At 41.5% G+C, this 15148-nt stretch overlaps 2 protein-coding genes across 7 annotated transcripts; one reads left to right on the top strand and one right to left on the bottom strand.

The window, feature by feature from the left end:
- Positions 1-207: 207 nt before the first annotated feature.
- Positions 208-3284, bottom strand: dpagt1 (dolichyl-phosphate (UDP-N-acetylglucosamine) N-acetylglucosaminephosphotransferase 1 (GlcNAc-1-P transferase)). Its single transcript, XM_061299480.1, has 9 exons — positions 2822-3284; positions 2626-2746; positions 2332-2545; positions 2107-2253; positions 1939-2023; positions 1689-1877; positions 1494-1581; positions 1163-1318; positions 208-1087 (listed from the first exon to the last, which is right to left on the bottom strand). Exons 1-9 carry the CDS (start codon positions 2974-2976, stop codon positions 1022-1024), a joined length of 1221 nt encoding a protein of 406 aa, XP_061155464.1. The 5' UTR covers positions 2977-3284; the 3' UTR covers positions 208-1021.
- Positions 3285-3613: 329 nt separating this feature from the next.
- c2cd2l (c2cd2 like) lies at positions 3614-14900 on the top strand. 6 transcript variants are annotated; one of them, XM_061299905.1, is made up of 15 exons: positions 3614-3920; positions 4132-4560; positions 8587-8682; positions 8821-8940; positions 9150-9260; positions 9383-9496; positions 9695-9794; positions 9887-10019; positions 10182-10246; positions 10806-10924; positions 11225-11381; positions 11480-11548; positions 11856-11950; positions 13293-13506; positions 13775-14900. In XM_061299905.1, the coding sequence occupies exons 2-15, from the start codon at positions 4204-4206 to the stop codon at positions 14023-14025; spliced, it is 2001 nt and encodes a 666-aa protein (XP_061155889.1). In that variant the 5' UTR covers positions 3614-3920; positions 4132-4203; the 3' UTR covers positions 14026-14900. The 6 variants fall into 6 exon arrangements, with proteins under 6 accessions (XP_061155889.1, XP_061155886.1, XP_061155888.1 ...); XM_061299902.1 differs by having other exon boundaries at positions 11817-11950; XM_061299904.1 differs by having other exon boundaries at positions 11477-11548.
- The last annotated feature ends 248 nt before the right edge of the window (positions 14901-15148 follow it).

Genomic DNA, 15148 nt, shown 5'->3' with positions numbered 1-15148 from the left:
TTTCCCTTTTTATTTTAAGATTTCGATATTGACGTTAAAACATGAACACAATATATTTTAAAGATTTCCATTTGTACGTATATCAAAGTAATTTCTTGGATTGTTGGGTCTAAAACAAATGTGTGGCCCTTTGCTGGAATAATACTCCAATTAATAACTTTTGACAGCAATTGTATTTACCACTTGCAAAAAAAAAAAAGATCCATATTGTGTATGTCCGCCTTTATTGTACAGTCTCAGCCAACTATATTCACAAATAATTACCAGCATCCCATTTGAAGTTAGTGGGTACATTCTAAATCACAGTAGTCCAGTGCTTTTATACAAAAAATAGAGTACATGGTGGGGAAAAGAGAGAAAGTAACTTTATCCTATTCAGTAACTTAAAACTAATGTTCAGCTTCCCCAAATGGATTTTTGTAATGTATCCGGTGTCACATGTTTTCATAACTAAATTGCTAACTGTGCACCAGAAAACATGATTTGCTTTTAAACTTGTTCCATGTGTGGTCTTAATTTCTCGAGCATTGTGCACAGTTTGCTCTTCCGTTCGCTGTTGCAATAATAAAAATCTCCACAGCAGAGGTAAAAAGGATTATCAATTAAAAAAAATATCCCTTTTATTTACATAACAGCTTCATATGGTTATTACAGTGCACATGTACAAGTGAAACCATGAACTGCTGCACTATAAAAAAGTTCATATTGAATTTTATTCAAACACGAGTCTGCATGATAGAGGTTGCGTCAGGGAATAGTAGACCTCACTATATCACTTTAAACCCAACACACAAATATAATTTTTGGGGTGGAAAGAAATTAGAGTTTCAAATTTCAGAAAGACTTGCATCATATTCGTACATGATGCGAACATATTGTAGCCAAATGTTTTCACCCTGACACTGGGTCTTTGCCACACATCGAGGCTGAGAATCAAAAGTAATGAGGTAATGGAATATTTCAAAAGGCACAAACAATGAGCCTGTAAAATTGTTCCAGAAATATTTGTTTCTGTCATTCTCTAGACGTCGTAGAAGAGGCGCACCAGATGGTAACGGATCCCAAAAGCCAAAGCGCTTCCCATCACCTGCACACAAAAAAAGTGGAACACTAATGTCTTTTTTGTAAAGTAGATGGCTGTTTGAGCTGTTTTGGGCTCTACCTGTATCAGGAGCATGATGGCAGTGAGATTTCTCTCGTGCGTGGGACCAAGGAATTTCAACACGAGATTTATTATGGTCATGTTGTTGCACTCAATAAATTCATCATCATTTTCCTGGCCTCTGTGCACCTCAAGGAGCTTCAGTAACTCTGCAACCTGTCGATATGGCAAATTTTGCCTGTCGTTTAATGCTTAATATTGCTTTTGAAAAAATTCAAAACATTGCAAAATATGATGAGGTGCAGTACGACAATACTACAGACACAACTAATGACAAATAATGCCGAGACAATAACTCTCAGCCTCAAACGAGCTCTTGTAATGAACTTACCTGCAGAATGAGATGTCCTAGTTTAGAAAGGTCCTTGCGTTTGAATTTAGAGTAGCTCATCCCCAGTTTGCCAGTGTCCGGATTCAACCTTACATGTGCATGTTATAATATGAGACAAATGGATAACGGGGGGGTCATAGAATTAATGAACATCACATGAAATGTGTACATTTCAGTTCATTAGAAGAAAGCTACCTGGGAAGTCTGTGTCTGGGACATGGGATGATGTGGAATAGTTGAGGCAAGGAATACAGAAAGTTAATCACTTGAGGAATGAAAAACAACAGCATTGTTTTGCTGAAGTGTCCCAGAATGCCAACTACAGCAAAGGTCATTCCAGCAAAGTAGCAGAAAGTGTCTCCCACGAACACAGACGAGGGGTACCTGTAACAAAAAAACAATTTGTAATATTGAAACAATAGTCTGTGGTTTTACGTTGACACACCAGTTGTGGTAAAAAAGTGCTAAGGTGGTGAAGAAAAACGGCATCATGAAGTAGAGAGAGAAAACATGGTCGTCGTGATAATCTCCTGAAATGAAGAAATAATAATGATCAAATTCTCGACTGAAGGACATAATCAGAGTGGGTAAAAGTGGATAAACAACAACCCACCGTTGAGCTCCAGCAGGTTAAAGATGATGATGGAGCCAGAGATGAACAGAGCTTGACCTGACTCGATGCCGTTAATACCAGCCAGGATGTTGATGGCATTTGTACAGAAGACTGCCAGCATGCCCATGTAGACATAGTAAAGAATACCTGTCAAAAGAAAGAGCCGTAAAAAGTAATCAACCCCATCATACACAGTAGTACCAGCACACCACCAACACAACTCACCTAGATCCAGATGCAGCCCCAGCAGTGCTCGGAATGGTTTAGGCACCAAGATGACCGTGTTGCCAAAGTTGGTAAAATAAACCATGAGAAGTGGCAGGGATGCCATAGTGGGAAGCAGGAGCTTGTGCCTCCATCGCAAGTTGAGCACATCGTCAGCAAATCCCAGAAAGATCATGCAGCAGATAGCAAGAAGCGCACCGATCAGCTGCACAAACTGAAGAAACGGCACCATCAGAGGAAGTCTGACTTGCCAGGAAAGCTTTTTCACTTTCACTGGCTTTAGTGTGGACCTACCTCATTGTGTGGGAAGCCATTGCACTGATCTCCCACAAAGCAACTGAGGAAAGGCACTGGGATGAAGCAGAAGAGAATGATGAGGAAGACTGTCCCACTGATGACACCCTGTGATTCTGGACTAAAGAAGCAGAAGAGGGTCAAGCAATTTTCGATTTGCTCTGAACACAATAAAAGAGAAGAGAACAGTACTCACACTTGATTTTTTGTCAGTTTGTTTAGATCCATCCCGTACAATCTGGCCGCAATGAAATGGTCCTTGAAAGTGGGAATCAGCTTCATTGTGGCCAAGCAGCCTAGTGCTGACATGAGACCGTTGATGGCCAGCGGTAAGAATGGCGACGGCGACATTTTGTGCTTCTTGATCAGTCTGAACAGGTCACCGAACTGTGCAATGATTGTGCGGTTGCCCAGTTAGTCTCTCAATGAACAAACTTAGGCTGTTTCCACTCACGTATAAGCACGTCATGCTGCCATTTTAAGACAATAATAGCGACTCAGAATTGGTAATAAAAATGAATAGCTCCATAAATCACAACAGTAAGTCAAACAAGCTGCCGTCGGGAGATTTTACGGTAAAACAAGAGCTACGTTTGAAAAATAAACTCTCCAACTGTCATGTTACACCGTCCTGTTCCTGGTGTCAGACGGGCGATATACCTCCGGATATAACTTTCAAAATAAACCATAACCCTTCATTACGGAACGGTCCACTGAATAATACCTCCAAAAAATTCTCAACATGTCTCAAAATTGTACGTCTTAATACATGTTCATTGCCATTATACTGTGATTTTTAGTATTTATTTTTAACATGCATACTTTCACTCATGGCCTGGCCTAAATGTTCGTTTTAAAACTCAAATGTAGCATTTGAGTGCAAACATTTGCCCATTCGTTGAGCTCGGTAAGAATGCTTTTATTTCGAAAGCCCTGTTTTATTTTTCCGTTTCACCTTTCGCATGCCAGCCCTACAGCGCCGCCTGCAGGTTGGCGCCATTCTCACCGTCCAGTTGTCTTATTGTAGAGAGGTTAGTCTGTCTCCCTGTGAAATCAGTAGGGATTTAGGACGGAGTACACCGGGAAGATCATTCAACGTATATGTGGAATAATTTAAAAAAATATATTTTCTAATTGGAGTGACACTCCTGCGAGGAATGCTGCGAGTGCAATGGGACAAAGTCATGTGTTGTTGGCGCCGCTGTTTATCGCCGTGAAGAAGGCAGTAGCTTCATGTTACCGCGACTTGCTTTCGATTCCCTCCATTCTGCAGCTCGGACCGTCCAAGTTAAACGGTGGGTTGATTTAAATTTTATCCTATCAAATCTGATCTTTTTTTCTTCTGATGCACCTTACACACACCTTACGCACTGATGCACATTCACACTGTATTTTATTTTGACCTCAACAATCTTGTTAGGATCCTTCAAAGCAACACCTATTCCTAATACATTATAATGGTCCAAAATGCTGCAAGTCTAACTGTCTGTTTGGTGCCTTCGACAGGTTGAAGGGTGCCTGTCTGCCCTTCTCTGACAGTCCCTAACATTTCCGTGTAGACATGAGAGACTGCAGGAGATGGTGATGGAGCTCCAGGAGTTGGGGTGGCTGGCCCTGGTGGGGCTTTTCCTGGCCTCCTTACTCATCGTGCTGGTCTGGCTCTTCCAATTCTCACTGAGTCTCTTGCAACAGTGGAGACGCAGGAATGCCGCCGAGCAGCATCCGCATCGATCCCTCAGGCAGCATCCTCACCACGACTTGGCTGCAGGTGTGTGGGGCTTCCTGCTCAAGCTGCGTCCGATTTGGGATGGAGAAGCCGTGGCTGAGCTCGGAGTTAAAGCCTTGTTGACCTCCCTCTTCTCCTTCAAGTCGTTCAGTGAGCACTGTCGCAAGAACTGGATCAAAGCTCTGAACGAGCAAGCTTGCAGAAATGGGGTGAGTGAGAATTCTTTTTCATTTTCACGCGAGGTGCCACACAAGGACTGAGTGAGCATGGTGGTAGTGTATAGAAAAGCAGCACAGGTGTGAATTTAGATGCGCTAGAAGTGGATGTTGGAGTGTGATGCTTAAGAGGATGAGGGGCACGTCCTTGCGTAACAGCTCCGAAGCGTAAGAGTATCGAGGCAAGACCAGCCAGTATAACCGCAGTATGAACGCCTACACCTTGTAAAAATAGCCTCCTTTTCCCCTGCCTCGTATGAAGTGGTGGGTGCTTCTCTTTCAAATTATACCCAGGGCAAAGCAAGGTTCATATGTTTGCCCCCCCAACCCGCATATTCAATTTGCTCATACGTTACTGCAAAAAAAGTTTGTTGTATACTAACCTTGACAGGTGAACTTAATTTGAACTTCTCTAAACTTTTACCCAAATGGTCAATGTAATTTGCACAATGCTGTTCTATGAGCATGGTGGTACCGTTATGAATCTGGGAGATGGTATCAGTCTGTTGAGTCAAGAAGCTCATCATCCTGCTAGGAAATTCAATAATAGGAGATCAGAAAAAGGTCCCATTGGCTCTGTGATAAATTAATTAAAACAGATCATTTTCCATGCAGAATGTCAGTAGTCGCAGAGACAAACTGTTCTCGACAGTGTGTCCATGTGACTCTCAGCTGACACTTTCTGAACTGAGATGCCCACCATGGCATATTTTCTCGCTCATTAGTATAAAAAGGTTTCTTCGTCATTGTGTCTGTTGTGCCTGTTATTCTAGATGCGTCTGCAGCATATGCTAATCACTTGGCCGCACATGATACTGGGCTATGACGCTGGCTGAGATTACAAAACAATCTAATTTGACGCACTGGGATGTTTGCCACATCTTTAACTTGGAAAACCTGCTATGGGACATGACTGGTACAAACAAGCCACACCCCATCCTTGGTCCGTCGCGTTGAATGTTGCGCATGTTGTCGTGGCTACTTGCAGAACACAACCAATGATGGTGCTTGCATTTTCTTCTCTGCTTCGCATTTTGGCAATTGTGGCTCTGCATCAGCTAAACAAGAGCCCCCAGGAGGCAGCACCATGAGGATGTGGGGATTAGCCCGTCAATCCCTCTTTGCATTAACCTTAGCACTTCTCTCTTATTCAAGGTCTGACAGAGTTCTTGAAATAATTGTATTAATGCTTAGAGAGGGAAGCAGGGGCAAAATTATTCATCCAATTATATTTACTCATTGGATCTGAATGTCAAAGGTGAGATCATAGACAATAAGCAATGATGTCATCATTGTTTACATTGATGTCATGGAATTTGCTGTGATATTACTCTGCATTTTTTTTGTTGGTATTTTTATGACATATAGATTCAATTCAGTTTAGATATGAGTTTTTTCTGATCTGATCTTGTTTTTGTAACCTTTATAATCCAGAAAATGTTCATTGAATTGGTTTAGATTACAATCAAGTCGCTCAGTACTGTCTTTGCTTGTAATTTCTAATTATTAAGACAAAGTAGACACTACAAACAGTTGCAGATTTGCAAAAATATTCATGGAATACTGTGAGATCAGATATTTGAACACAGTAAAATATCAATAATAGTTGCATAGCCATAGTCAATCTTGGCACAGATTAAAATTCTTATTTTTCCTGTGTGAGTCCATTGGTCAAGAAGGGGAGTTGGAGAATGAGAAACTAAGTGCTCAACTGTCGACCCTTTGCAGCTGGCTTTTTCACAGATGTGCTTAAGCAAAGTATATTGATAATGACGGTGAAGAAACCCTCCAGCCTCTTCCTTCATCCGGGTCATTTGGTTGCTTGGTTTTGCAGCTGGTTAATTATGGCCAACAGGAAGACTTCCTTATGCTGTATCAACACACCAAGACTATTACAGAATCCTGTGATGTAGCAGCTGCTGTGCATTAAATAAACACAAAACTCACGGTGTTTATTCCACTTGAGCATGAAAAAAAGCTCATGCATGTCTGTGGCATCCCATAATCTAGTCTATTTCGTGACTCACTTGGATAAAAAATGAGTTTTCGCCGCGGGCGCTACTGGATACAGTGTTCAGATTAGTAAGAGGCTGGTTCACCTCTTTTTCCGGCATGTAAGCCATTATGGCGTCATTGTTTGCTTGTTGTTTGTTTGTTTGTTTGTTTGTTTGTTTGTTTGTTTGTTTTAACCAGTAATTTAGTTACTTCCAATTGCAATTTGGTTTCTTATTGCTGTCGTAAAAGAATCTAAAAGAAAATAGAATGACAGAAAAGGCGACAGAGGGTCAACAGAAGCCACAGGCTGAGTGTATTCCTGGTTGACCATCGTGCCCAGCCCTCAGGTACTGAATGGAATATTTGTGACAAACCTGAAGTGACACTGTTGTAGTCCGCAGGCTATCACACAAATTACACATGTGCACGAACAGAGGTCACAAGGACAAAGGAGTGGATGTGCTGCTAGATTTTGCCTGCTGATGACAAAATGAGGTCGTTGCTTGTGCTGCGAAGCTGCGCGACACCAAATTGCACCACGTTAAAAAAAGACCCAGCAGGTTTTATTACTAGTTCATGGAAACAAGAATAATTTTGACAACATTGTGCACATTTCTACTCGATTGTTATCATGTAAACATACTCTGAGTGTTGGGTTAGGGGTCATTCTGCCTAGACCATTCTGCCTTCAATGAGTAAAGAGACCAATCTAAGGTCTTCCTGCTAATCTATCTTTCTAACAGGCTCTGACTAATCCTGCCCCCCTCCTTTGTCTTAATTTGCTAATATCTCATGGGCTCACTTTGTCTCGTTTTAGGTTGATTAGCAGTGACGTTCAGGGGAATTTGCTCCCGATGTCATAATAATCTTAATGAGCCTCACTGTCGACGGCAGGGCTCTTTGTGGTACGCAAACATTTTGCAACACACATGTGAGCGCGCACACAATCGGAACCCGTTTCTGGATGCCACGCAATCTGAGATAAATCACTTTGTATTTGCTACGCTCGTTTGGATGCGGTGAATGGTCAGCTGACTGAGCAGTTTCAGAGGCTTCAGCCAGGCAAAGTAAACATCACTGTTTGTAGTGTGGAGTCATGTGACCAGAGTGTTGGTCCGGACCCAGATCAGCCTGCAGCATTGCACTTTGCTTCCTAACTCTTTTGCACAGAAACACACACACTAACCACAAACTCTGTTATATCATTCACCCACTTCTGCCCCGCCTCCACTGTTCCATTTGGAAGAGATTGGACATGTACCTAGAGAGACATATGCTCTGACAATGGGGGATTTGTTTTTTCACACTTGGATCTCTTGAGCCAGGCAATGAGGTCCACTGAAACAGATCCTTTGGCACTCACACATTAACACAAACACATATTGATAATCAGCCGCAGCTTCAGTGATCCCTTGCTTGATTTGGAGTCAGTGTCAGGCAGTGGAGCGCGTCGCCTTCAGTGGGGACTAGCTCTCCCATTAACTTGAACATGCTCCCTACCAGCCTTTGGTCGAACATATGTTTCCATTTGCATGCCAGCGTCCTCGGGCCCCGATCATCATTCTGACCGAGTGAATGCAACTCGCTGCTGGCCGTGCGGTGGTTGTCATTTCTGTGTCATGAGCAGTGACTGCAATAGCCTCTTGGTTTTCTGGCAACAGAGTCACACGACCAGATGGTCTAAATATGTGTGTCTATAGTCATTTTACCTGTGGTATGTTACACTGTGCTGCAGCCATGAAATGAAATCAGTGCAATTCTTAGATCCTTGACACCAACCGTGTTTAAAATTCATAAATTGACCTAATTATTTGGTGTCCTCGTGATACAGTTGCATTAGCCAGCTAAAAAAAAAAAAAACTCCTTAAGGACTGACTAATTGCTCGCTAGCTTCATGCAAGTCTGTACTGCTGCGGTCCATAATCCTTTATGTCGCAGCCAAGCGTATTTTTCTTCATGTCCACTTATGTCACATTTACTACTTTATTGTTCTTATTGTTTATTGCCTCCCTCTGTCTCTCACAGAGCTCCATCCAAATCACTTTTGACAGCAGTGTCCAGTTTATTCCTGCCCCTGCAATTGAGAGTGTCACCTGCACTGACCGATCGGCACAAAGAACTGTGCGTAATCATCTTCTACAACATTTTTGTTGATCGTGACGCATAGCAAAACAAATTTGTAAAATAGAAAAAGGTGACCTCGATTGATTGTGTGAATCCTTGATGACATCCCTGATGACACCTTTTCTGCCACGATAGGTTTTACATTGTAGATGTCGGGTGGACACGGTGGCATTTCCTGTGACTGTTACTCAGCAGTCCCCCGCTGCCGTTGCCATGGACACCTATCAGATTACGATCGCACCTACAGTGGTAAAGGTACTGAGGCACACCACCTGGTTTCTTTGAGTTTGCGCCTCTCTTTTACTAGCGAGCACACAAGAACATTTGCATTGCTAGTCAAATATCTACTTAAACAGAAGGGGACGTTCCGGTCCTACCTTTACTGACAATTGCATAAACAGTGGAACACTCTTGTAGGCTATACTATATGAACACCCATTATCTGTGTCTTATTCCATCTTCAGGTGGTCGTTTGTCTGGAGGATGCGGAGGATGAAGGACTCTTGGTGTCCTGGACTCTTTCCAAGGAACCGTCATTGAAACTCACTGCGTCGCCATGCAAACTGCTAAGACATGTGAGAAGCTTCAATATTAGCAGTCAGATTTTCTACATCAATTCATGGAAAGAGATATATCTTTTCAGCAATGTCTTTATTCTAGATATTTGATTGCCTCATGAATTGCTGGTTTCTTTCAGGGCGTTGATGACAAAGTAGATCTGGACGTGATAAGGAGCTTGGTAGAGGATACTCTATTCAGCTCTCATCCTGCCATGATCCTCAACCTCAGGACTTGTACAAGGAATTTTCCAGTGCGTTTTTTTTTCTTCCCCTCTCTATTTCCAGTAGGAAAATATTATTGCTAAGTCTAAAAGTTCAAAATGGTTCAGTGAAGACTGTAAATTCGTATGTGTGAAGGTAAATAAATATTACCCACCTCAATAGGCTCTGGCTCACCTGACCCTCCAAAATTTTTCTTTCATGCTTATACACTCGTTTTCTGCTCACAGGGCCCCGTGGAGCACCTATCAGTAGGATCCAAGCTTGTACCTCCGAGTGTCTTTGTGCAGCGACTGCTTCTACGTCAGCTCAGGGTGACCTTAATTAAAGGTCAGATGAATTCCCGCAGTGGCTTTGGATCCTTTCTGTCAATCGTTCCGTTGGATCCCTGGCCCCTCACAGCGCTTGCTGTGTGTTTCCAGGCCAGTGGTCGAGCTCAGTCGAGCTGTGCTGCGTCCTCAGCCTGAACCAACCCTCCTCAGAAAGGACAACCCGCTTTCTGCCTGTGCCCACCAACCCAAAGACCCCAATGGAATGGAGAGAAGAAATTACACTGTAAGAAAGCATCTACGATGTCACATAAACATGCCAGGGACATGGCTGTTCAAACATGGCAACATTAAAAAAAGTGATATGTTTCCTTTTTTTTTTTTTAACTTAGCAAAGAGGGGATTCTTCCAGGATGATTCTAACACAGCTGTGCCCTTTGTGTTGAAGGGAGCTGAGTCCAGAAACCAAAGAGCTGAGAGTGAGACTTCTGGAGCGGAATGGCAGCAGCGAGCGTAAGGCGCAGCATAGTCTGGGCTCCTGTCCAAAAAATATTTTGCCGCAATGATCAGATCTCTGTAGAATCAAAATATTGAAACTCACAAAAACTCACAATTTGCAATGGCATCAACATGGCTTCGGAAAGCAGTAGATCATATAATCACATCTTCATTGTTTAATTTCAAATCATGTCATTGGGGCTCACTAGTGGTTCGCCTAAGAATCCTGAACTAATTTTAATTTTATCCATACTGTATTTTATTGCAGAGCTAAATTTCAAATCATGTTATTGTGGCTCTCTAGTGGTTCGCCTAAGATTCACTGAAATAATTTTAGTTTTATCCATACTGTATTTTAGTGCTGAGCTCATTTTCAAACTACATGTTGACTAGAACACTTGGGCCTAATACCCAATTGAAATTATGTAAATATTTGTCAAAATGGAGGTACTAAGTATTATTTGAGGTGGCACATTTGTAAAATGATGAGTAAAAACTGTGTTAGTGTTTAAAGACAGAGTCAGTGCCTTTCGTACCTGTTTTACGTTTTGTTTTTTTCTCTTTGGTCTGCTAGAATTTCTTTCAGGCTATGGCTCCTTGGCCTTGGACCTCCAGTCCAAAGTTCCTACCTCTGTCGTACTCACAATAAACCCAAGCCACTCCTTGGAGCCTATCGCCACCATAACAGCGGAAGTGAGTGAGAAGCTGTTAAATGCATGACAACTCATACAAAGACGTGGGATGAGTTAGCATTTTTTATTTTTTTATTTTTTATATATAAGTATTGTAAAGAAGCTGAAAGAGGCCCCATTCTTCCCGTCTCAACAGCCTACGTGTGATTTTACATCTTGCTGAATGCGATGTAACATTTCTCACATTCTTAAGAAATTATTCTTTGTAGATTCTCAGTGCACACATAGTTTCTAAATGAGATGTGCAAAGCTTTTGAAGTGAAGTCGGTTTGCCACAATACTTTTTTTTTTATCCACTCAGCTCCTCTATGTGGAAACTGAGGACCTCAGGTCGCCCATGCATTCCTCAATCACCCCCACCAAAAAGGTCGATGTGGATCGAACCATCATGCCGGATGGAACCATCGTCACCACTGTAACGACGGTCCAGTCCAGACTGAAATTGGACCGCAGTCCAGGTACATCTTTTGATGCATGGATCACTGTTGGTTAACAACATTCAACACGAGTTCATATTTTGTAGGTGATTCTCCTTTGCGTTCCCCTTCCAAAGTAGAGGTGACAGAAAAGAAGCCCACCATTCTCTCTGATGGAAGCGGGACCCCCCCAAGCCCTGATCCGAGCAGTGAGTTAGCCGCCCAAACAGTACATGCACAAAGGTATTGGGATGAGCTGAATTAGCCAAAGAGCCACCCCACAATCTTGTGGTCTAGTAATACTCCTGTATGTGTAATGGCTACATGTCCCAGTACTTTTTGACAATACAATCCAAAAAGTCCATAGAGAAGCACAGTAGTGCTTTATATAGGCAGTCGGCAGCTGTGTAACAGGAACATGATGGAGAAGCTACAAAAAAAAACAGCTGATTTTAAATGTGTGCTTTTGTTGCATAGAGGCCAGCTGCTTGTCTAATGGCTTGGATCCTGTTGCAGAAACAGCCATTCGTCAGCTGACCGAGTCCAACTCCAAAATGGCTCGAAAGACCCCGACAAAGAGAAGCACATTGATCATCTCAGGAGTGTCAAAGGTCAGACAATTGAGAGTTGCGATTATGGATAGAATGGGATGGCATTGATATCAAAACGACTTAAAATTAAAATTGAATGAATGAATTAATTCAATGAATTCAATGAATTCAATGAATGAATGAATTACTGTATTTTCCGGACTATAAGGCGCACCTAATAACCTCAAATTTTCTCAAAAGCCGATAGTGCGCCTTATAGTCCAGTGCGCCTTATATATGACCAAATTCTAAATTTAAACTGGCCCAAACCATTGTGTCATGCAATCAATCATAAGTGGCCCGCTGAAGACTATGAATTATGAATCAAAAAGACTATGGATCAATATTTTGTGATTATAAAGTAAATAGTTGCGTCTGAAGTTGAAATAAAAAAGATAAAATGGAGAAAGATTTGATTTGGATTAAAAATTTGACATGATGCATTAATGGTGCGCCTTATAGTCCGGTGCGCCTTATATAGGGCCAAAGTTTTAAAATGGCTCATTGAAGGAACGCCTTATAGTCCAGCAAATACGGTAAATACGTTTACCTAGATTAAGGTGGCAGTCCACACCCTTGACCCCCTCTGAGCACATTTGTATCTCATTAGAGCCGTCTTCTGACCTGATTTCTGGGTGAAAGGGAAATGTTTCCATTTCAAAAGGCTGCAGTGGTAACTTGACGTCTCAAGGCGGCATATTTAAAGACCATGCATAGTATGACAATAGAACCGAGTGTAGCCTTTAAAAAAAACAACAGCAGTAACATCCTACATGAAATTAGAATCACAATCTTTATTTACCGTAGAACTTTGTCATTGCCTTAATACAAATAAAAACAGAGAGATTGTCTTGCTAGGAAGAAATTTGAAATAAAAAGACTTGTTTGAACAACCTGAGTTTAGTACTTAGAATCATCAAAACAAGTTTAAAATAGCATACAGAGTATAGTGGAGTACTATCAAATAATGACAAAGGAGCAGACATTAGTTCTCTATGCAAAGTCCATAATCTTTCTAGATCTTGATAAGATGAACAAAGGTTAACCTAAAATTACTGCAACTTTGTTTCCCTGAAGTGGCACTGATTTAAAAAGGTACATGAGGTGTCTGTATTTTTGACAGACCAGGAAGTGCTCACGAGTGAGCCAAAGGCTCACTTTTTACTGCACCTATAACAATTTATAGCATTTAAAAAACATCAAGCCTCATTTTAGGTAATCAAAAAGAAATAATATAAATGCATTTGAGGGTAATATGATATTTGTACATCCAATCAGACAAACAAGCATTCAAATAATAACATAATGCTATTTGTATGCTGACCACAGGAAAACACTCATTCTGATTCCTTGTATTTCTTAGGTTCCTCTTTCAAAAGACAACTGCACACTGTCAGGTGGCTACGCCGCAGCAATGGATGCCGCCATGCAAAGCAACCATTTTGGAGCGGGACACCACCAAGAGCTCGATGAAACCACACCTTCCGATGTATCTGAGCGTCCCTCTGTGGATGATGTGGACTCAGATACTGGCTCCACTGGTGCTTTAGAAACACGCAGCCTCAAGGATCATAAAGGTGATGGTCTTATCTTATGTTACAATCACAATGTTGATAGTTTTGTTGTTGATTTCTGGTTTTTCTGCTTTTGTCTTGGTAGCGCTATCATATTTTAAATGTGCTAATACAATTAGGATATTTTGCTGCCACCTGCTGGCCAGTACAAAAATGCAGAGGCATGAGAGTGCACCACAATTCATTCACTACTCTAAGGTTAAGGGTTCAAACTTTAGCTATTAGCAAATGCTAATAGCCACACTAATGCAGTATTCTCTACATCCCACAGTGGGATTTCTGCAGAGCGGATCGAAGCTGTTGTTCCGCAGAAGACATCGCCAGAAGGAGCCCTGCCTCAGCCAGTCCCACGAAGATATCTCCAAAATGGACAATAGTTTTACTGCGGAAGCAGACAGTGGTCGAAAGAAGTCCGGTAGCTTCTCACGACGTCTCATCAAGCGCTTCTCCTTCCGCTCATCAGGGAAACGGAAAGGAAAAGGCACAAGCACCAACGGAGGTGCGGGCTCAGCTAATAACTGATTTTTTTTGCTGTCACCCCGACAGCTGTCTGAGCACAAGACTATTCTCATTTCAGTCTGATGTCCCTTGGATAGAGGACACCTCTGGGAGTGCTTTTGGGGGGAGTAGAAATATTGCTGCTTCAGGACACAAGTGATTCTTTAACAAATCGCTAAAGCAGAAATAAGATGAACTTTATTGTAAGTCTTTGCAAGACGGTACAACAGTTTATTTGTGATTGACAGATATCGGGAATTCTTGAAATGATTTGAGGATGCCAGAAGGCATTGCTGCACTTTGGAATTTACATTTTTTTACACTCTACATAACACAGAATGTGTATGAAGATACTGGTAATTTATGATTATGTGAAGTGCTATTTATTTTATCCATACTATGGATTGTTTTAGTTGCATTATACTATAAAATAGAGACATTGCTGTGATTTCAAATTTTAATGCAAAAGTAGATTTAAAATCAAGTTGAATTCCTTGTTAATTCCTTGTATTTGCTTCTACATTGTGTTAAGAAATTGTTTGATGTAGGATTAAAAATACAGAAAATTGTTATATATATGATTTTAAGCTTGTCTGCGTTTCCTCAAGAGAAAAGAAGCAGGCTTGTCGTCTATCGGAGGGAGGGGGTATTTCTCAGAAATGATAAAATTGCAATTACAGTACTGTGACTGAACAGCTCCAGTCATAGGGTGATATGTTGTGTACAATGTGCTTTAAGAGACTAGGATCAATTCTTAATTGCTGTTTAGATAGAAGTTTAACGACATTGCCTGGCTGGAATGTGAAACCGGGAGTGGTGGCTGCAACATGTGGCACGTGTGATTTCTGCTGGTATTTTGATATACTTAATTTATTTCAAAATAAATTGTTTTAAACTTCTCTTTAGACCTCATTTAATGCTGCATACCTGCAGTAACAATCATGGAGAGGAAATTTAATCAGCAAATTTAAAGGAGACAGTCTCCTTTTGGAGCCGTTACATGATGTAGCCATAAAGTCTGTCTGTCTTCCATCCATCCATCCATCCATCCATCCATCCATCCATCCATCCATCCATCCATCCATCCATCCATCCTACAACATAGTATATAGGAGGGGGGACTCATTAAGTGCCTCAGTAACTTCCT

Source organism: Syngnathus typhle, linkage group LG15, assembly GCF_033458585.1.
Source record: "Syngnathus typhle isolate RoL2023-S1 ecotype Sweden linkage group LG15, RoL_Styp_1.0, whole genome shotgun sequence".
Lineage (NCBI taxonomy): Eukaryota > Metazoa > Chordata > Actinopteri > Syngnathiformes > Syngnathidae > Syngnathus > Syngnathus typhle.
The sequence above is the reverse complement of the archived record's forward strand: the minus strand, read 5'-3'. Positions and strand labels throughout refer to the sequence as shown.

Coding starts and splice junctions, on each gene's coding strand:
- c2cd2l (XM_061299900.1), top strand. CDS start 4,204: ATGGTGATGGAGCTCCAGGAGTTGGGGTGGCTGGCCCTGGTGGGGCTT. Junction 9,795..9,886: donor CAGGGTGACCTTAATTAAAG/GTCAGATGAATT, acceptor GTGTGTTTCCAG/GCCAGTGGTCGAGCTCAGTC. Junction 11,382..11,446: donor GAAATTGGACCGCAGTCCAG/GTACATCTTTTG, acceptor CATATTTTGTAG/GTGATTCTCCTTTGCGTTCC.
- dpagt1 (XM_061299480.1), bottom strand. CDS start 2,976: ATGTCGCCGTCGCCATTCTTACCGCTGGCCATCAACGGTCTCATGTCA. Junction 1,582..1,688: donor CCCAGACACAGACTTCCCAG/GTAGCTTTCTTC, acceptor TGCACATGTAAG/GTTGAATCCGGACACTGGCA. Junction 1,319..1,493: donor TAGGACATCTCATTCTGCAG/GTAAGTTCATTA, acceptor CCATATCGACAG/GTTGCAGAGTTACTGAAGCT.